This window comes from Scylla paramamosain, chromosome 32 (assembly GCF_035594125.1).
Source record: "Scylla paramamosain isolate STU-SP2022 chromosome 32, ASM3559412v1, whole genome shotgun sequence".
In the NCBI taxonomy this organism is placed as follows: Eukaryota; Metazoa; Arthropoda; class Malacostraca; order Decapoda; family Portunidae; genus Scylla; species Scylla paramamosain.
In genome coordinates, this window is record NC_087182.1 from 10,470,386 (window position 1) to 10,493,156 (window position 22,771).

Below are 22,771 nucleotides of genomic sequence, written 5' to 3' on the forward strand. Positions count from 1 at the left end.
GATAGTTGAGTGTCATTGAAGAAGAGGGGATAGTTGTCTGGAAGATTGTGTCGAGTTGATAGATGGAGGAATTGAGTTTTTGAGGCATTGAACAATACCAAGTTTGCTCTGCCCCAATCAGAAATTTTAGAAAGATCAGAAGTCAGGCGTTCTGTGGCTTCCCTGCGTGATATGTTTACCTCCTGAAGGGTTGGACGTCTATGAAAAGACGTGGAAAAGTGCAGGGTGGTATCATCAGCATAGGAGTGGATAGGACAAGAAGTTTGTTTTAGAAGATCATTAATGAATAATAAGAAGAGAGTGGGTGACAGGACAAGCAAGGTAACAATGTATAACAGGTTGTACTTAGCAGCAGTTCACGTAAATTAAGTGACGATGCTTACATTGCACATACCAAAACTCACGGTCGGTTACATACCAAACCTGATGACACGCAAGATTCACTGCGTTCCTTAATATGATGACATTATTCCTTAAGGTAAAACACAGCTTCATACAAATTAAATTGTGCCTATCTTTTAACATTCTTACCTTGCATGTGTTCATCAAAACTTGAAGCTAATGAGAAACTATTCCTTTTTTAGAAAATAGCTTACTACCCAAGAAAACAAAAGATTTTATAAGTGAAGAGAGCATCATGAGGTAGGGCGGCTCATGGTGATGGTCTTTACTGAATATTTCAAATTAAAATACATGTAGGGAATAAGGTAAATCTATTTTCACACATCCTTATGCTTTGAAAATGTACTAAATATTACAACTAGAATTACGTGTAGAATGATGATAAAAAAATATTATGCACAAATTCTATTATCCCTCTAGGCTCTGACATATGTCTCATAGCAGGATTGGTCTAAGGATTGGTGTTGGTAGGTCCCAGTAGATATTAAGGTTTTTAAATGTACAATATTGGGATCTAATAAAGATCTGAATAGTACATATTAGAGGGCTTCAAATGTCAGAGCTTAAACCTGCTTATTTAACTTTTTTTTTTCAATGCCTGCCCAAACTGAGGTATGTCGTATAAGCCTGTGTGTCTAACAAGTTGTCGAATACAGTATGTACCACCCAAAACCAATGCCTGGTCAAATGAAGAATATGAAGAAATGATAAAAGACACAAAGAACTGGCTAAAGAAAATGCTGAGTGATGATAAAGTGATTATGATGGGAGACTTAAACTGTAAGGAGGTGTGCTGGGAGGAGTGGTACACTGAGGGAATAGAATCATCTTGGGGAAATAAATTATTACAACTGGCAATGGATAATATATTAACACAATGGATGAAATGTGATACAAGATTTGGAAAAGATGGAGAAACATTGAGACTAGATCTATTATTTAGCAAGGAACCAGAAGGAATTGAGAATGTTCAGATAGAGTGTCATTAGCCAAAGGTGACCATGCTATTATAGAATTCTATATAAATGAAGAAATATAGGGTAAAAGGAATGAAGAATACCATGCTGGGAGATTAAACTACAGTAAGGTAGACTATGACAACATGAAGAAATTTTTTTTCAAGAAGAGAGATGGGATATGTTCCATAAGGCTATAAGGATCCAAGAGAAATGGGATGAGCTTCTTAAAGTATACAAAGAAGGCAAAAAGAAGTTTGTGCCTAAAAGGCAGACAATAATAGTTTGGAAAAAAGCATGGTTTAATAAAAGATGAGAAGCAGCAAGAAGGATGAAAGAGGGTTCATGGAAAAAGAAGAGGAAAATTAAAAGAATTAACCAATGGAATAATTACAAACAAGCAAGAAATGATTACTTGAAGATCCTGAGAGATGAACAAAGACAATTTGAAAAAGATATAATAGACATGTGTAAGCATGAGCCCAAACTCTTCTGTAGACACATGAATGGTAAACTGAAAAGCAAAGTGAGCTTAGGAAAACTAAGGGTGGATGGAGTGGTATATGAGGACCTGAAAGGGATGTCAGAAGTGATGATTAAGAGCTTCAAGGAAATTTTTACATAGGAAAAGGAATTTATAAGGCCACTGGATATACAGGAAAATAGATGAATGGAGAAATTTCAAGTAATGATACAAGAAGTTAATGAAATTATCAAAACTTTAGATGTGAGAAAGGCCGAGTGACTGGATGGACTGTCAGGATGGGTATTAAAAGAATGTAGTAACCACCTTAAAGATAAATTGCATACTGTCATATGTACCTATTTTAATGAAGGAATAGTTCCACAGGATTGGAAAAGGCGAACTTCATGCCCATATTTAAAGGAGACACACAAGATTCACTAAATTACAGACAAGCTTTGCTGACAAGTATGTTAGCAAAAATATGTGAAAGGATAAAAAAAACAAAAAACAAAAACAAATGGACCAAATTTTTGGAAGATAACAAAATTCTTACAAATTGTCAATTTGGTTTTAGAAAGGGGAGATCTTGTCTTGCCAATTTGTTGTGTTATCACTCAAGAGTAATTGATATAATACAGGAGTGAGATGGTTGGGCACACTGCATTTGCCTAAATTTAAGAAAATCTTTTGATAAGGTGCCACATAAAAGACTTCTATGGAAATTAGAAAAGATAGGTGGTGTAAGTGAAAGACTGCTGGAATGGATGGAGGATTTCTTAAAAACAGGGATGTGAATGGTAATAAGCAGGGTTGAAAAAACTTTTTTTTTTAAAGCCAGCCCTCTGGGTTTTTTTGTGTTTTATTGTTTTGGGGAATTTATTTATTTTTTGTTTATTCCTCACCTCATATGTAAATCAGTTTAAATAAGCAATTAAAAAATAATCAAGGATGAAACATAAGGTTTGAGGTGTTTTTTTTTTCTTAAAGTGGGAGTGGCACTGGCCAAGAGCAGCAAAAATATAATAATAAAAAAAGTCCCACAGAGCTGATTCCTGAACAGTCAAAAGCCAAAAGCAGTCATCAAGAATTAAGGGATAAGTGTCTTGAAACCTCTCTCTTGAAAGAGTTCAAGTCATAGGAAGGAAATACAAAAGCAGGCAGAGAGTTCCAGACTTTACCAGAGAAAGGGATGAATGACTGAGAATACTGGTTAACTCTTGCATTAGAGAGGTGGACAGAATAGGGATGAGAGAAAGAAGAAAGTCTAGTGCAGCAAAGCCACAGGAGGAGGAGAGGCATGTAGTTAGCAAGATCAAAAGAGCAGTTAGCATGAAAGTAGCTGTAGAAGATAGCTAGAGATGCAACATTACGGCGATGAGAGAGAGGCTGAAGACAGTCAGTTAGAGGAGAGGAGTTGATAAGATGAAAAGCTATTGATTCCATCCTGTCTAAAAAGAGCAGTATGAGTGGACCTCCCCATACATGTGAAGCATACTCCATACATGGACAGATAAGGCCCTTGTATAGAGTTAGCAGCTGAGGAAGCGAGAAAAACTGGCGGAGACGTCTCAGAACACCTAACTTCATAGAAGCTGTTTTATCTAGAGATGAGATATGAAGTTTCCAGTTTAGATTATAAGAAAATGACAGACTGAGGATGTTCAGTGTAGAAGAGGGCAACAGCTGAGTGTCACTGAAGAAGAGGGGATAGTTGTCTGGAAGGTTGTGTTTAGTTGATAGATGGAGATATTGAGTTTTTGAGGCATTGAACAATACCAAGTTTGCTATGCCCCAATCAGATATTTTAGAGAGATCAGAAGTCAGGTGTTCTGTTTACTTCCTGAAGGGTTGGATGCCTACAAAGAGATGTGAACAAGTGCAGGATGGTATCATCAGCATAGGAGTGGATAGGACAAGAAGTTCAGTTTAGAAGATCATTGATGAATAATAGGAAGAGAGTGGGTGATAGGACAGAACTCTGAGGAATACCACTATTAATAGATTTAGGAGAACAGTGACCATCTACCACAGCAGCAATAGATCATTCAGAAAGGAAACTTGAGATGAAGTTACAGAGAGAAGGATAGAAGCTGTAGGAGAGTAGTTTTGAAATCAAACCTTGTGCCAGACTCTGTCAAAAGCTTTTGATATGTCTCAAGCAAGAGCAAAAGTTTCATCGAAATCTCTAAAAGAGGATGACCAAGACTCAGTAAGGAAAGCCAGAAGATCACCAGTAGAGTGGCGTTGACAGAATTTTTTTTTTTTTTTTTTTTAATGTAGGAGGGATACTGGCCAAGGGCAACAAAAATCCAATAAAAAAAAGCCCACAGAGATGCCAATCCCAGAACAGGGTCCAAAGCAGTAGTCAAAAATTGAAGGATATTTAAGGATAAGTGTTTTGAAGCCTACCTCTTGAAGGAATTCAAGTCATAGGAAGGTGGAAATACAGAAGCAGGCAGGGAGTTCCAGAGTTTACCAGAGAAAGGGATGAATGATTGAGAGGTGGACAGAATAGGGGTGAGAGAAAGAAGAAAGTCTTGTGCAGCAAGGCTAGAGGAGGAGGGGAGGCATGCAGTTAGCAAGATCAGAAGAGCAATTAGCATGAAAATAGCAGTAGAAGATTGCTAGAGATGCAACATTGCAGTGATGAGAGAGAGGCTGAAGACAGCTAGACGAGAGGAGCTGATGAGACAAAAAGCTTTTGATTCCACCCTGTCTAAAAGAGCAGTATGAGTGAAACATCCCCAGACATGTAAAGCATACTCCATACATGGACAATAAAGCCTTTGTACAGAGTTAGCAGCTGGAGGATGAGAAAAACTGGCAGAGACGTCTCAGAATGCCAAACTTCATAGAAGCTGTTTTAGCTAGAAATAAGATGTGAAGTTTCCAGTTCAGATTATAACTAAAGGACAGACTGAGGATGTTCAGTGTAGAAAAGGGGGACAGTTGAGTGTCACTGAAGAAGAGGGGATAGTTGTCTGGAAGGTTCTGTCGAGTTGATAGATGGAGGAATTGAGTTTTGAGGCATTGAACAATACCAAGTTTGCTCTTCCCCAATCAGAAATTTTAGAAAGATCAGAAGCCAGGGATTCTGTGGCTTCCCTGTGTGAAATGTTTACTTTCTGAAGGGTTGGACATGTATGAAAAGTGCAGGGTAGTATCATCCATGTAGGAGTGGATAGGACAAGAAGTTTGGTTTAGAAGGTCATTGATGAATAATAAGGAGAGAGTGGCAGACAGGGCAGAACCCTGAAGAACACCACTGTTAATAGATTTAGGAGAAGTACAGTGACCATCTGCTGCAGCAGCAATAGAACTGTCAGAAAGGAAACTTGAGATGAAGATGCAGAGAGAAGGATAGAAGTTGTAGGAGGGTAGTTTGGAAATCAAAGCTTTGTGCCAGACCTTATCAAAAGCTTTTGATATGTCAAAGGCAACAGCAAAAGTTTCCCCAAAATTCCTAAAAGTGGGTGAGCAAGACTCAGTAAAGAAAACCAGAAGAAGAGTGGCATTGACAGAACCCATTTTGGCAATCAGACAGAAGGTTGTGAAGTGATAGATGTTTAAAAATCTCCCTATTTAGGATAGATTAAAAACTTTAGATAGGCAGGAAATTAAAGCAATAGGATGGTAGTTTGAGGGATTAGAACAGTCACCCTTTTTAGGAACAGGGTTAATGTAGGCAAACTTCCAGCAAGAAGGAAAGGTAGATGTTGACAGAACAATAAGAGGGACCCCATGAAGTCCACAAGTCTTCCAAGGGTTAAGGTCAGTGAGGGCATGGAAAACATCACTGCAAAGAATTTTAATAGGTACAGTAAAATCCCTCTTATCCGGCATCAACAGGACCGCCGACATGCCGGATACTTGAATATTGCTGGATACTTAAATAGAAGTGAAATTATGTCCACAATCACCATCCTACACTCACACATCTTACCATAACAAAGATCAGCTGATCTTAATCAGCAGCTGATCTGATCAGCTGCTTAAGTTGCAGCTTAAGCTGCACAACACGCTTCCTCTTTTCTACAACTTTAGGCATGATGAAGGCGTCAGGCGATAAACAGTGCACATGCGTGACTGAGTCACTGAGTAAACACAGTGCAGTGGGCCGTGAGTGGCGCGAAGCAGTGTGCTCTGGTTGCGAGGAGACAAAGTATGCCTCGCGCGGGAATTTTAATCGATTTTATGAGTACACACTGATTTTTATTGATTTTAAGGCTCGGGGAAAAATGTGCCGGATACTTGAAGCTGCCGGATATTCGAATGCCAGATGAGAGGGATTTTACTGTAGCATGAAATAGTCAGAGGGTGGAGGAGAGGGGGGAACAATCCCTGAATTGTTTTTAGCAAAGGTTTGAGTGTAGAGTTGAGCTTTAGAGATAGATGTGATAGCAGTGGTGCCAGTTGAAATAAAGGAGAGAAAGAAGAAGAAGAAGAAGCAGAGTTTTTGGGGATATTTTTGGCTAGATGCCAGAAGTCACATGGGGAGTTAGATCTCAAAAGATTTTGACACTTTGGAAGTTAAATAGTTAAAGAATTTCTTATAGTCAGAGGAATTAGGTGTACAGCATAGGTAAATTTAGTTTGAGAGTGACTATGTAGTCATAGCTAGATCGTGGAAAATTCGGTAGGTTCAGGAGTGTGGGCACAAGAGCAGATTAACTCATTGCACACATAAACACAACATCCAGCTTTGGATTGAAAATGAGGATAGAGAAAGTAATTAAAGTGGAAGTTAGAAGTAGTGGAAGTTAAATAGTTAAAGAATTTCTTATAGTCAGAGCAATTAGGTGTACAGCATAGGTAAATTTAGTTTGAGAGTGACTATGTAGTCATAGCTAGATTGTGGAAAACTTGGAAGGTTCAGGAGCATGGGCATAAGAGCAGATTAACTCATTGCACACATAAACACAACATCCAGCTTTGGATTGAAAATAAAGATAGAGAAAGTAGGAGGGAACAGAAAAGGGGCTGCTGTCAGTTGCCTCAGACATCTGTGTTTCAGTGAGGAAAAGAAGATGAGGTTTAGTAGAGGAGAGGTGGTGTTCTACAGATTGAAAATTAGATCTAGTACTGGCAATTAAATAGTAGATTGTGAAATGATAGATGTTTAAGAATCTTCCTGTTGAGGATAGATTCAAAAACTTTAGATAGGCTGCAAATTAAAGCAATAGGATGGTAGTTTAAGGGATTAGAATGGTCGCCCTTTTTAGGAACAGGCTGAATGTAGGCAAACTTCCAGCAAAAAGGAAAGGTAGATGTTGACAGAGTTGAAAGGGTTTGACTAGGCAAGGTGCAAGCATGGAGGCACAGTTTTGGAGTACAATAGGAGGGACCCCATCAGGTTCATAAACCTTGTGAGGGTTTAGGCCAGCAAAGAAATTTAATAGGTAGCATGAAGTAGTTGAAGGGTAGAGGAGAGGGAGGAACAAGCTCAGAATCATCCAAGGTATAGGTTTTAGCAAAGGTTTGACCTTTAGAGATAGATGTTATAGCAATGGTGCCATCTGGATAAAATAAAGGAGGGAAAAAAGAAGTACAGTAAAATCCCTCTCATCCGGCATTCGAGTATCCAGCAGCTTCAAGTATCCGGCACATTTTTCCCCAAGCCTTAAAATCAATAAAAAATCAATGTGTACTCATGAAATCTATTAAAATTCCCGCGCGAGGCATACTTTGTCCCTTTGCCACCAGAGCGCACTGCTTCGCGCCACCCACGGCCCACTGCACTGTGTTTACTCAGTGACTCAGTCCCACGTGTGCACTGTTTATCGCCTGACGCCTTCATCATGCCTAAAGTTGTAGAAAAGAGGAAGCGTGTTGTGCTTACACTTAAGCAGCTGATCAGATCAGCTGCTGATTAAGATCAGCTGATCTTTGTTATGGTGAGATGCGTGAGTGTAGGGTGGTGATTGTGGACATAATTTCACTTCTGTTCAAGTATCCGGCAATATTCAAGTATCTGGCATCTCGGCAGTCCCGTTGATGCCGGATAAGAGGGATTTTACTGTACAGTTATCGGGGATGTTTTTGGCTATGTGCCAGAAGTCACAAAGGGAGTTAGATCTTGAAAGATTTTGACGCTTTCTATTAAAGAAGGAGTTTTTGGCTAGTTGGAGAACAGACTTAGCATGGTACTGGGCAGAAATATAAAGTGCATGAGATTCTGGTGATGGAAGGCTTAAGTACCCTTTGTGGGCCACCTCTCTATGTAAAGCACGAGAACAGGCTGCTTTAAACCAAGGTTTGGAAGGTTTAGGTTGAAAAAAAGAGTGAGAAATGTGCACCTCCATGCCAGACACTATCACCTATGCTATGTGCTCAGCACACAGAGACAGGTTTCTGGCATGGAAGCATTAGTTATTCCAAGGAAAATCAGCAAAATACCTCAGGTCTCCCCAACTAACAGAGGCAAAATGCCAGAGGCACCTCTGCTTATGGGGATACTGAGGAGGGATTGGAGCAATAGGACAAGATACAGACATGAGTTTGTGATCGGAGGAGCCCAAAGGAGAAGAGACGATAATAGCATAAGCAGAAGGATTAGAGGTCAGGAAAAGGTCAAGAATGTTGGGCGTATTTCCAAGATGGTCAGTTGCTCTAGGTCATGGAGGATAGCAAAGTTGAAGGCTAATTCATCAGGATGGTTAGTGAAGGGAGAGGAAAGCCAAAGCTGGTGGTGAACATTGAAGTCTCCAAGAATGGAAATCTCCACAAAAGGGAAGAGAGTCAGAATGTGCTCCACTTTGGAAATTAAGTAGTCAAAGAATTTCTTATAGTCAGAGGAGTTAGGTGAGAGCTATACAGCACAGATAGATTTAGTTTGAGAGTGACTCTGTAGTTGTAGCCAGATGGTGGAAAACTCAGGAGATTCAAGAGCGTGGGCACAAGAACAGGTTAAGTTGTTGCGCCCATAAACGCAGCTTTGGATTGAAAATGAAGATAGAGAAAGTAGTTGCCTCAGATGCCTGTGTTTCAGTGAGAAAAAGAAGGTGAGGTTTAGTAGAGGAGAGGTAGTGTTCTACAGATTGAAAATTAGATCTAAGACCATGAATCTTGTAGAAGTTTATGAAGAAGTTGAGGGGTGTGTCAAGACACTTAGGGTCAATACTTATAGGATACTTGTAGGATGTTAAGTAATATTAGAGTGGCTTTTACCTATATAGACATAGATATGATGAAAAAAATAATCACAACCATGATGCGTCCTTAGTTGAAATACACTGCAATCATGTGGTCTCCACGTAGGAAGAAGAATAGAAGGAAATTGGAAAGAGTATAGAGGACAGCAACAAAGATGGTGCCAGAATTGAAGGAAAAGACTTATGAAGAGTAACTGGAAGAGATGAGATTAACAACATTGGAAGAGAGAAGAGAAAGGGGAGACTTGATAACAATGTACAAATTAATAAACTGTAAGGAAAAGGTAGACAGACAAGTTTTGGAGATGCATATGGATGAGAGGACAAGATGACAAGATATACAAGAGGACATACAAAAAGAGATTAAGAAGTGTAAATGTTTCATTGACACTAAGAAATATAATTTCCTTTATTGAAGCATTGATCTCTGGAATAGTTTAAGTGAGAAGATGGTTACAGCTGTTAGTGTGAACAAATTTAAAGGGGAATTGGATAAATGTAGATATGGAGACAGGACAAATGAGTTCTAGCTCTGATCCTCTAGAAAACAACTAGGTAAATACAACAAAGTAAATACAAGTAGGTAAACACACACACACACACACACACACACACACACACACACACACACACACACACACACACACACACACAAATTGGATTTAGGAGTAACAGTTACTGAAAATTTGACTCCGGACAGACACATTGACAAAATTACTGGAGAGACGATGCATTTGTTAAAAAGAGTAAGAATGGCATTTTCATATTTGGATAAAGAAGTGATAAAAAGTTGTTGATTTCCATGATAAGACCAAGATTGGAAGATGCAGTAGTGGTGTGGTCTCCACATACAAAGAGGAATATTATAAAATTAGAAAGAGTACAAAGAGCAGTCACTAAGATAGTTCCAGAGTTGAGTAAATCAACCTATGAAGAGAGATTAAGAATGTTGGAAATTCCTACCATTGAAAATAGGAGAGAGAGAGAGAGATTTAATAAACATCTATAGAATGATAAATGGCATGGAAAATGTGGGCAGAGAAGGTTTTATAAATTTAGACACACAGAGTACAAGGGGACACAGTAAGAAGTTGAAGAAAGTTAACTATAAAAGAGACATTAAGAAGTATAGTTTTCCTCACAGAAGTGTGAACAAATGGAATGAACTCAGTGAAGATGTAAATGCTGAAACTGTCAGTGCTTTTAAGATCAAACTAGATAGGTATAGAGACAGGATACTATGAGATTATTCCCCTCCTGTAAACCACAACTAAGTAAAACTAGGTAAATACACACACACACACACACACACACACACACACACACACACACACACACACACACACACACACACTCAACTTGTCGTTGAGTAAACAAGCAGCGATCCAAGCTCCAGCAGAGAAAGATTTTGCTTGACCACGGCCACCACTCAGAGCTTAGAATGTGTTCCCAGGTAGGAGCTGTGCTGAAGTAAAGTTCCCCTATCTCCAGAAATTAAAAAAATAAGGGAAAATTTAAGTAATAATAGACGTAATAAAATGAGTAAAAGCTCCAGCAAGGCGGACACCATAGGTGGGAGTGGAATGTTGCCAATGGGGATCACCATTCCCTGGATTTGAGGAAGACAATGAATTACATGGAAAAATTCAAGAAAGGAAAGTGGTTTTGATGGAGGGGATGATCAGTGACGTCATTGAAAGAGTGAAAAACAAAGAGAAAAATAAAACATGACCTGGAAGAGGAAAACAAAGAATTGAAATCACTATGCGCTGATCTAAAAAACAAAATTGAATGAAAATAATGATATTGTTGAAAAACAGGAAAATGAAGTGATAGGGATGAAAAGTGAACATCAAATCTGGAGGAAACAAAAAGAGGGAGAAAAAGTTAACTTTACAGAAATCATAGAAGTGCAAAAGAAGGAAAAGACAGATTTAAGTAAGGAAATTGTGAAAGTGATCAAACAGAAGGAATTGATGGTAAGGAACACAGTGGACAAAGAGAAATGTATTGTTATATATGGATTAAAAGAGGAAACAGAGCCAGTAAGATACAAGAGGGAAAAAGAACAAAAAAAAAGTAGCAGAGGATGTTGTCAGAAATATACAGAGAGAAGGTGAGGACTGGATAAGTGAAAATGAGGAAATACATAGATTGGGGAAGTATACAGAAAGAGGAGAGCGACCACTGAAAGTAAAATTTAGGGCACAAACAACAGCCATAGAAGTGATATTGTATGCGTGGAAATTGGACAAGATAGAGCAGTACAGGAATGTTTGGATAAAGAGGGACATGAATGAGGAGAGACTCAAGTTAAATGATCTAATAAAAGAAGGAAAGGCAAAAAAACGAGAACAGAATAGAGGAAGAGAAAAAAAGTCCTATTGGAAGGTAAAAAACAAGAGGCTCAGGAAGTGGTATCTGACAAAAAAAGAATAGAAAATGTAAATAATGTATGGAAAAATATAAAGTGGACAGTGGCATATACAAATATAAATGGTTTAATATCAACATTGCGAGAATTGAATAATTATATCAAGATAAAGCAGCCCGACATCGTGGGTATTACTGAAGTTGAACTAAATGAGACAACAGAAAATGTAAGAATTGGTAATAGTAATTATAATGTGTGGATAAAACATAGAAATAATAAGAAAGGGGGAGGAGTCATGTCACTTACAAAGAAGAGTATAACAGTGGAAGATGTTGAAATGGGAGAAGGAATGGCAGAAGTAATTAGAATGAAACAAAAAAGAAGGGAGAAGGAAGAAGAGATTTTGCAGTGGTTTATGTATCCCCAAAGACAAATGCATGAACACAAGAGGATTATAAATTATTGTTAAGAGATACTAGTAACTGTTTGGAGAGAACACTGGCAGAGAGTAATGATATAACACTTATGGGGTGACTTTATTTTTTTATTTTTTTATTTTTTTTTTATGTAGGAAGAACACTGGCCAAGGGCAATAAAAATCCAATAAAAAATATGCCCAATGAAATGCCAGTCCCATAAACGGGTCAAAGCAGTGGTCAAAAATTGATGAATAAGTGTCTTGAAACCTCCCTCTTGAATGAATTCAAGTCATAGGAAGGTGGAAATACAGAAGCAGGCAGGGAGTTCCAGAGTTTACCAGAGAAAGGGATGAATGATTAAAAAATACTGGTTAACTCTTGCGTTAGAGAGGTGGAGAGAATAGGGGTGAGAGAAAGAAGAAAGTCTTGTGCAGCGAGGCCGCGGGAGGAGGGGAGGCATGCAGTTAGCAAGATCAGAAGAGCAGTTAGCATGAAAATAGCGGTAGAAGACAGCTAGATATGCAACATTGCGGCGATGAGAGAGAGGCTGAAGACAGTCAGTTAGAGGAGAGGAGTTGATGAGACGAAAAGCTTTTGATTCCACCCTGTCTAGAAGAGCACTATAAGTGGAACCCCCCCAGACATGTGAAGCATACTCCATACATGGATGGATAAGGCCCTTGTACAGAGTTAGTAGCTAGGGGGGTGAGAAAAATTGGCGGAGATGTCTCAGGAGGTATGCTGGGAAGAGTGGAGCATGGACAGAGGGGAAGAGTCATGGGGATATATGCTTTTAAATTTAATAATGACAAATACTATGACCCAATAGATTGGAAAAACTACAAGATTTGGGGGTAATGAAGAGGCATCAAGGCTAGACTTGTTTACAAAGGAAATGGACATCATTGAAAGAATAAATTATCAGTGCCCACTAGTTAAAAGTGATCATCTGTTAATTGAATTCAGTATAGGCAGTGGTCCAATAAAAAATAGGAATGAAATTTACAAGAATGGGAGATATAATTACAGGAAAGCAGATTTTATCAGGTTGAGGGAATATTTTGCAGAGGCTAAATGGAAACAATTGTCCATGGCAAGTAATACGCAGGAAAAGTGGGATATATTCATGGAAATTTATAATGAAGGGATCAGTAGATATGTACCGAAGATCAAAATAAAGGAAGTGAAAAAGAAAAAGATTGGTTTAATACGAGATGTATAACAGCAAGAAAAGAAAAAAGAAGCAGCGTGGAATAGATGGAGAAAAAAAGGAGGAAGTGAGAAATGGGAAGAATTCAAGAAGGCAAGAAATGAATATATCAGAATCCTGAGAGAAGAAGAAAGGAATTATGAGAAAGATATAGTTAAAAAATGCAAAGATGAGCCTAAGTTATTCTTCAAATATGTGAATGGGAAGATGAAAAACAAGCAAACAATAGATAAATTAATGAAAGATGATGTTACATATGAAGATACACGGTTATAAGCGGAACTAATGAACAAGTGCTTTCAGTCATTATTCACCAAAGAAAGCAAATTTGAAGGAGAAAGAGCATGGCACAGAGAGAATATGATGAGAGAGATACAGGTGGACGTAAGTGAAATTAAGAAGATTATTAAAGAACTGGATGTAAGTAAGGCTGAAGGACTGGATGGAGTGTCCAACTGGATACTTAAGGAATGTTGTGAACAACTGACAGGAAGTATAAACAGTACCATAGTATGTTCTTTTTAAAGAAGGAAAAATCCCTCTAGACTGGAAGAGAGCCAATATTGTGATCGTTTTTAAAGGAGTTAATAAAGAAGATCCACTGAATTACAGACCAGTGTCCCTAACAAGTGTGGTTACAAAAATAGCAGAAGGAATAGTTAAAAACAGATGGATGGAATATTTAGAAGAAACATATACATTGACTGACAGACAATTTGGTTTCAGAAGTGGAAGATCTTGTGTCACGAATTTAGTGAGCTTTTATAGTAGAGCAATTGATATAATTCAAGAGAGAGAGGGTTGGGCAGACTGTGTTTATTTAGACCTAAAAAATGCATTTGATAAGGTACCACACCAGAGACTGCTATGGAAAATTCAAAATATAGGGGGTTTGCAAAGCAACACACTAAATTGGATTACAGACTTCTAGAGGGACAGAGAAATGAGAACAGTAATAAAGGGAGAAAAATCAGAATGGTGTAGAGTTACAAGTGGAGTACCTCAGGGGACAGTCTTAGCCCCCATATTGTTTCTGGTGTATGTCAACAGTATGGTGGATGAGGTTGACAGTCATATAAGTCTGTTTGCAGATGATGTGAAATTATTGAAAAGAGTGGAAAACAATATGGATTGTGAAATATTACAGAAAGATCTAAATAAGATATATAAATGGAGTAAGAAATGGGAAATGGAATTCATTGCAAAGAAATGCAAGGTGATGGAATTAGGAAAAAACAAAAGAAGACTGACAAGTTCCTACACCATGGGAGAAGTGGAAATTAAGAAAACCAAAGAAGAAAAAGATTTGGGAATTACAATAAGTGATAATTTATCACCTGAAAAACATGTAAACAAAATAGTCAGGGGAAACCTATGAGTTATTAAGAAAGATGAAAGGGGCATTTGCTTACATGGATGAAGAGATGATGAAAAAGTTGATGGAATATGTGATTCAACCAAAACTGGAATATGCCACAATTGTTTGGTCACCCCATAATAAAAAGGAAATAAGGAAAATAGAAAGGATCCAAAGAGCTGCAACCAAATTGGTACCAAGTTTGAGAGATTTAACCTATGAAGAAAGATTAAGGAGATTGAAGCTTCCACCATTACAAGAGAGAAGAGAAAGAGGAGACTTGATTGCTATAAGCAGAGCTTTAAAGGGTAAGGATCAAGTTGACAAAGAAGACTTATTTGTGTGGGACTCAAGAGATACAAGAGGACATGGAGTGAAATTGAGGAAAATAGCAAGTAGAAGAGATATCAAGAAATATGGTTTCCCAAATAGAAGCATAGAAATATGGAACAACTTAGATGAAACAGTGGTACAAGCAACAGACATTCATGAATTTAAAGCTAAGCTGGATGCTTATAGATATGGAGACATGACAGCACGAGCATAGGTCTTTTCCTGTAAAACACAACTAGGTAAATACAACTAGGTAAATACATACAGAAACAAATTCCGTAAAGAAAAATACACATGAGGTGGCTTGATTGTCCCAGGCCTAGTCTTTAAGGTTGGTCGGAATCATCTAGCAGCCATAATATTAAATTGTAAGATACTTCCTTCGGGTTAATCTATACTTCAGATGTGTTATGTATTAGTACAGAAATTATTATGTAACATATGGATTTTCAGCTTTAAGGCTGCAAGGTTAATAAACTGATTACTATTATTATTATTATTATTATTGTTATTATTATTATTATTATTATTATTATTATTATTATTACACATGTACATTTATTATCTTATTTCGATATTTTACTGTGGATATTTTTGTCTTTTCATTACAATTCCATCATCAGTAATTATTTTAATCATTTTTACCATCACCTTGAGACTTAAAACTGTTTCTAATGAATTATCTCCTTTCACAACTGTAAAAACCCTGATAAATAATGTGTTTTTTTCAGGGCATTTCAGAGGAGCTATTTCAGCATTTGGCTTCTATGCTGCCAAATATCTTCCGAGTCTCCAATCCACTAGTGGTCAAGTCTTCTTAGCAGCACACTTGAAATAGACATTAAAGTACATTGTAGATGAAGTGTTATTTATGTATTATTTTTTTCTTTGCACACCCAATTATCTGTGTTATTAATGCAGTTATGTAGATTAAGATAACATTTATACAACAAAAATATAATAATATTTATAAAGGTGCAAAATATCAATATAGAATTTATGAACTAATAAGAATCTTTCAGGTAAATAGAAGAAAGAAAGTAATAAATGCTGAACATTTATGGTTTTAACAACCTCAGGGTACAAAGTGTTATGCTCACTGTTAATGGCCCATGAATAAATGCTTAAAAAAATAAACATACCTATATAGATATAACAATATATCTTTTATTTCATTTTTTTAATTTATATATTCCTTTTATATATGTATTATTTTTATTGTGGTTGTATTTGTTTCATGGGCTTTGAATTGCTGGATTAAAGTTGATGACACTTAAGGAACTATCTTGTGAACCAGGTGTGCTTGTGAAATATAATCATGTAATTTACCATTCCACAGTGAAATGGTATGTGTTGAACTATAAAATTGTATGTCTGTACAATCTGATATTGTGGTATAAGAATTGTTTTTTTTTTTGTTATCTGCTGAGTATATTGGAGTAGAATCAGATCTTTAGATGTATTTGCTTATGCTTAATAGATAAACATAGATATATTATAGCCATTTTAGCATGGTTATATCTGTACACAAAGCTGAAATGTCTCCTGTAAAGATGAGTATCTGATAAGTAATTTCCATATTTACATTCGCATTTACATACAATTTCTTTTGGGAATATTCATTTATAGAAATTATTTATTCATTTGTATTTAAATTGTAGAAGTTAGTTGTCAATTTGAGAAAAATGTTATGACAAAGCCAGGCATTGAGTAACATGATTTAAAAATGGGTTTCTTACCAAGCTTGTGAAGAATTTTAAGGATTTATCATTTAGGAGTATGTCTGAAAGGTATGTTTAAATAGTATTGTATTTCTTAAATATATTAATTTATTGATTGCATCTTTTTTTTAATCTTGAATCCCAAGTAGATTCCAAAGTGGTGATAATCTCTTTAGTATATTAATTTAACTCTTCAATATACTCCCCTATTTCAAAGTCACTTATCATAGCCATAGATAAGCAACACCTGGCATTGATCTTTCCTTTTCAAAACTGAATAGATATTTTGCTGCCTTAGATATTAGAATCTGAGATTAGATTCCTTCCAAACATTTTGGCATCACATATTGACCACTATCGATGGACATTAGTGGACATTGTTGTTGTTGTTGTTTAACAATGATCAAGCGCACTGAGCACAATTGGTCATCTCTTTCCCTTGAAAATAATTGTTTCGAGAGTCGACAACACTTCAAATGCACTGCAAAGACCATAAAACTCGGGTGGATGAACATTATGCCTGGCAAGGATGAAAAATTAGAGTTCATGAACTACTGAATTAACAAACCTAACAGTTCGAGTCCATAACGTTACTGTCCATCACAGAATAGTCCGAATACAGAATATAAAAATATGAATTTCCAATATAGTAGACTATATTAGTAATGTACATTAGTAATTTACTACGGTACATACATGGTGCACCGTTAGGCCAGGTGAGTATGGTGAGATACAGAGATAACTCCTGTTGAAAAACTGCTAAAATTCCAATTGATTGTGCTATTATGAGAAACAGGTCATCGTATGAATGCCCATAGTAAATTATTTAAATGAATTAGTAAATAATTTAATTGAGCAAGACGAACATTAGATTGTTTAATAATAAGTCAAAGCCTTCATAACGATACTATATTACATAATTTTTACTTCTTAATGTAAGAAGACCTATAAGTTGATCTCTGTCGTTATATTTGCCTTAATTATATATGTTCTTGTCATATGTTGGTGGCGTGCGCAAGGTGAGGCTCAGGTGGCGGCGGCGGCGCGGCGGCACGGAGTAGGTTGTTTTTCTGGCGCCATTTCCCGGTGTGACTTGTGTTAGCTGAACTAAACCCGCCGCAAGCCACGGGTGTCGGGTGCCATGTCTATCAACATAGACAAAGATGCTTTCTTCCGCCGGATGAACAAGATTTACGCGGCCTGGAAGGTGAGAGGCTGCTACAGTCATTGCAGGAGACGGCCACTTACTGCTCTCAAAGGCTGGGATAATTACACGACTAGCTTCCATGCTTAGAATTTCACTCCTCATTTCTTGACTCCATCTGCCTATTAAATCCTGTTCTCTCCGTGTTCTCTTATAGTATTTTCTCCGAGAAACCACTGAACCGCTACTTTGTTGATAGAGGAATTGGTGAAAACAATATCTTTTCTTACCTTTCTTTTACAAATTATTGAGTATTAGTGTTTGGCAGTGGTGACATTCATGGCCTACGACGATGAAGTTTATCCGTAAGGCAGCTTGGAAATATAAACTGCGGTAGGAAGAGAGCATGGTAGAGATCCCCCGTGTTTACATTAACAGGGGGGAAGGCGGAAGGGAGGAGGTTTGCGGCTTACATCTACGAATAGCATTAATTAAAATGGTTGGGTATTATTTGCACATTTAGTATATGGATAAATTTTGTTAATTTACTCCCGCTTATGAGAAAACCAATAGGATCACAAGGAAATGTAAGTTCCAGGTGGTAGATTAGCTTGGGTAGTGTATTTTTGCATTTGTCTGTTGTACCCATGTAATGTATAGTTGTCTCAAATGCAATCACTTCATAACTGAGTAGTGGTATGTGATATAATATGTGAAGAAATATTGGTATATATCTTTTAGTGACAATAATCAAGGCTAACCAAGTATCCATGTTTTTCGGTGATCATCTTGGGTATCTGATCAGGAGTTCACTTCCCAGCAATAGCCTATTCAGCCAATTTATCCCACTTTACATTTTTTTTTTTTTATGCTGCAATAGGGCATTGCAGCTGTGAGGTTACTATAGGTGATTAGGACAATGATCCCCTTATTTGGGTCATTACCTAAGGCTGGATATTCGACTTCAGGGCTGTTACTTGAATATAGACCATGTTGGTAGGAAAGAGGAAGGGGATGAAGTGTGGATTGAAGTTCTTTTTTACCTTTTGTGAAATAATATGAACAGTTGTATTGATTTTTTTTTTTTTTTTATGTAGGAGGGACACTGGCCAAGGGCAATAAAAATCCAATAAAAAAAAAGCCCACTGAGATGCCAGTCCCAGAACATCTGTCCATTGGAACCTTATCCTTTGCTACTCTTCCATTTTGTTCTAAAAGTTACATTCTTTGGATGTAAACCATGTCATTGCCATGCAGCTGGACTGCCTTTGTATGACATTACTTGAAGGGAATAGAATAATCATACACATTTTGTGTGCCTAAATAACCATCTCTTTAGAGAGTTATATGGTCTTCCAGAGGGAATAAGTTTTTGAGAGTTCTTGGTTCCTACCAGTTTGGGAGAATAACTTTTTGGAGCTGTAGGTTCCTACCTGTTTCCTCCGTGGTAGGGCTGCAATCACTTTAGCACTGTGAACATAGGTAACTATGTATTATAGTAGTACTATACTTTGTTTGGCCTTTCCCAACATAGGTATCTATGTATTATAGTAGTACTATACTTTGTTTGGCCTTTCCCAAAAGTAGAAAAAAATGTACATGTATTTGTATACCTTTACTTGAATATTGGCAGTAAGTATCTTCTATTTGAATACAGGAAAAAATTATACAGTAAGATTGGACAAGTAACTGGTCTTGTAAATAAATATATAGCTTCAAAAAATGATTTGCAGGAAACTGCATTAAGAATGAAGTATCTCACTTTCCATATGGCCAGTCTGAGACTGAAGAGGAGTTCACTAAGTTGTGAAGAGGTTAAATGCAAAAGTATATTGATAGTTAGGTTGTTAGGTTGTCTTCTGTTGTATAGTCATCTTTACTAGGATTATGAAACAAACAGGAAAAATAATTCACAGTGAAAAGACTGTGAGTGCGTTGGTGAAGAAATGGCACAATGAGGGACTTGAGGATGTGCCCCATCACAAACATGGTGGTGGGCCACTCCAAAATGTTTGACAACACCTTACATGGTATCAAGAGACAAAGGTATATCCTCAGCTTAGAGCAAAACTACTAAAAAAACTAACATTTTGGATAGCCCACCACCACATTTGTGGTGAGGCACATGCTTGCATCCCTCATCACATCATTTCTTCCCCAACACACTCAGTCTTTTCACTACAAAAGTTATACAGCTTACTTTTCTTATTTGTTTCACCATTCTAGTGAAACTCTGACACTTGTACTATGTTACTGTGGCCTGTGTATTTTCCAGATCATACATTACCTTAGTAAAACAGTTTGTTTAAAAGAAACATGGCCATCTCGCAGAATATTTAGATTGGGCATCAGCTTATTTGGGAATATGTGAGAAGCAAGGAACTTTTCAAGCTCAGCTTTCATTGTTGCTGCAAAGTTGTGACATTTTGTTTTGTCAGATACTTGATATTTATCTTTCAACTCAGATTTTTCTCTATATAGTAAACATTTGATTGATGTTATTTGAGTAATTCTAAAGGAAAGTAAATTTCTAGTCTCAACTAATACATTCATCCTCTTTATCTCTTTTGCTATAGCCAACAAGCATAGGGGCCTGTAGTTAATGTAGGGTTTTTGGGTAGGGAAATTCAAAATGAGGCATTTTTGACATTCTTGGGGAAAAGGTCTAAGGATGAGAAAATGCATATTTAAAAATGGGAAATTTCTATGCTATCCAAACCAAACGCAACCAACCTAATGTAACCTAACGTGGGGGAGGGGACTTTGTCAGATGGGACAAGTAACTGGTCCAGGGGAGGGGACAAAGTCCCCTCCCCTGGATCCCCCTTAAGGTCACTAACCTAACCTTACCTAACCTAACTTAATCCTTATATTCTGGTGATTAAACTATTTTCCCATAAGCCATGATGGGTAAAAATCATAAACCTAGAAATTGTCAGAAGACTGTTTGAATACTAATATTTTTTTCTCTGTGTTATTCTGAATACAATGATGTACTTTGTAGCTCGATGTGATCTCTGAAAAGGTTAGTTATGGCTTATCAGGGATCTCGCTGTGTGATCCGTCAACCAGAAACAGCCCAGAGAACACACACACACACACACACACACACACACACACACACACACACACACACACACACACACACACACACACACACACACACACACACACACACACACACACACACACACACACTCTCTCTCTCTCTCTCTCTCTCTCTCTCTCTCTCTCTCTCTCTCTCTCTCTCTCTCTCTCTCTCTCTCTCTCTCTCTCTCTCTCTCTCTCTCTCTCTCTCTCTCTCTCTCTCTCACACACGCACACACACACGCACACACACACACACACACACACACACACACACACACACACACACACACACACACACACACACATAATAATAATAGGGAAGGATCTGAGATCCTTCCCTATTATCAGGCTAGGAGGCAAGGAGGCAGTAGGCACCTGCCGAAACGATAATTACTCCCAGTGAGGTCTAAAGCACTGTTCAGGGGGTGCTGTGAACTTATCATTAAACCCAGCTGTGACCTCACTGAACGTTTCCCTTTGTGTCTCACAACACAAGGGGGCAGTCACAGCCTGCCCTCTAAAGACAACTCTCTACCTCCACACAAAACTACAAGCACCTAATAACACACACACCCTTCACTCAAAAATTTTAAAATCATGGCGACTCCTACACCAGCCTCGGAGTCCCCATCTGGGGAGGGGACCATAAATGTCCCCAGGTCGGACTGCCTTTCCGTCGACGACCCTAAGTGTCTTGACACCCCCCTCAACTTTTTCTTCATTAACTTCTGCAACATTCGCGGTCTAAGATCTAATTTTCAATCTGTAGAACACCACCTCTCCTCTTCTAAACCTCATCTTCTTTTCCTCACTGAAACTCAGGTGTCTGAGGCAACTGACAGTAGCCCCTTTTCTGTTCCCTCCTACTTTCTCTATCCTCATTTTCGATCCAAAGCTGGATGCTGCGTTTATGTGCGCAATGACTTAGCCTGCTCTCGTGCCAACGCTCTTGAATCTTCTGAGTTTTCCACCATCTGGCTACGACTACAGAGTCATTCTCATACTAAATTTATCTGTGCTGTATACCTCTCTCCTAACTCCTCTGACTATAAGAAATTCTTTGACTACTTAACTTCCAAAGTGGAGCACATTCTGACCCTCTTCCCTTTTGCAGAGATCTCCATTCTTGGAGACTTCAATGTTCACCACCAGCTTTGGCTTTCCTCTCCCTTCACTGACCATCCTGGTGAACTAGCCTACAACTTTGCTATCCTCCATGACCTAGAGCAATTGGTGCAACACCCTACTCGTATTCCTGACTGTCTTGGAGATACGCCCAACATTCTTGACCTTTTCCTGACCTCTAATCCTTCTGCTTATGCTGTCACCCTTTCTTCTCCGTTGGGCTCCTCCGATCACAATCTCATATCTTTATCTTGTCCTATCACTCCAATCCCTCCTCAGGATCCCCCTAAGCGAAGGTGCCTTTGGCGTTTTGCCTCTGCTAGTTGGGGGGACCTGAGGAGGTATTTTGCTGATTTTCCTTGGAATTACTACTGCTTCCGTGTCAGAGACCCGTCTTTGTGTGCTGAGCGCATAACAGAGGTGATAGTGTCTGGCATGGAGGCGTACATTCCTCACTCTTTTTCTTGTCCTAAACCTTCTAAACCTTGGTTTAACACAGCTTGTTCTCGTGCTATACATGATAGAGAGGTGACCCACAAAAGGTACTTAAGCCTTCCATCACCAGAATCTCATGCACTTTTTATTTCTGCCCAGAACCAAGCCAAGTCTGTTCTCCAACTAGCCAAAAACTCCTTCATTAACAGAAAATGTCAAAAACTTTCAAGATCTAACTCCCCTCGGGATTTCTGGCATCTAGCCAAAAATATCTCCAATAACTTTGCTTCTTCTTCTTTCCCTCCTCTACTTCAACCAGATGGCACCACTGCTATCACATCTATTTCTAAAGCTGAACTCTTTGCTCAAACCTTTGCTAAAAACTCTACCTTGGATGATTCTGGGCTTGTTTCTCCCTCTCCTCCACCCTCTGACTACTTCATGCCACGTATTAAAATTCTTCGCAATGATGTTTTCCATGCCCTCACTGGCCTAAACCCTCGGAAGGCTTATGGACCTGATGGGGTCCCTCCTATTGTTCTCTGAAACTGTGCCTCCGTGCTTGCACCTTGCCTAGTCAAACTCTTT

The 22,771-nt window shown here is 38.1% G+C and overlaps 2 protein-coding genes across 5 annotated transcripts in view; both read left to right on the forward strand.

Annotated features, from left to right (window-relative positions):
• Positions 1-16,508, forward strand: part of LOC135089177 (protein C12orf4 homolog) — a 116,456-nt gene extending 99,948 nt beyond the window's left edge. For all 4 annotated transcript variants that reach the window (XR_010261405.1, XR_010261409.1, XR_010261406.1 and 1 more), the window contains one exon: positions 15,400-16,508. Coding sequence is in view for 1 of the 4 variants with exons in the window: in XM_063984489.1 (XP_063840559.1) it covers positions 15,400-15,489 (90 nt within the window). In the remaining 3 variants the exon portion in view is untranslated. The remainder of the gene's footprint in view (positions 1-15,399) is intronic.
• Positions 16,509-17,403: 895 nt separating this feature from the next.
• LOC135089176 (FACT complex subunit spt16-like) overlaps positions 17,404-22,771 on the forward strand; it is a 129,286-nt gene continuing 123,918 nt past the window's right edge. The window contains 1 exon segment of the mRNA XM_063984488.1: positions 17,404-17,596. Within this exon segment, the coding sequence (XP_063840558.1) occupies positions 17,531-17,596 (66 nt within the window). The 5' untranslated portion in view covers positions 17,404-17,530.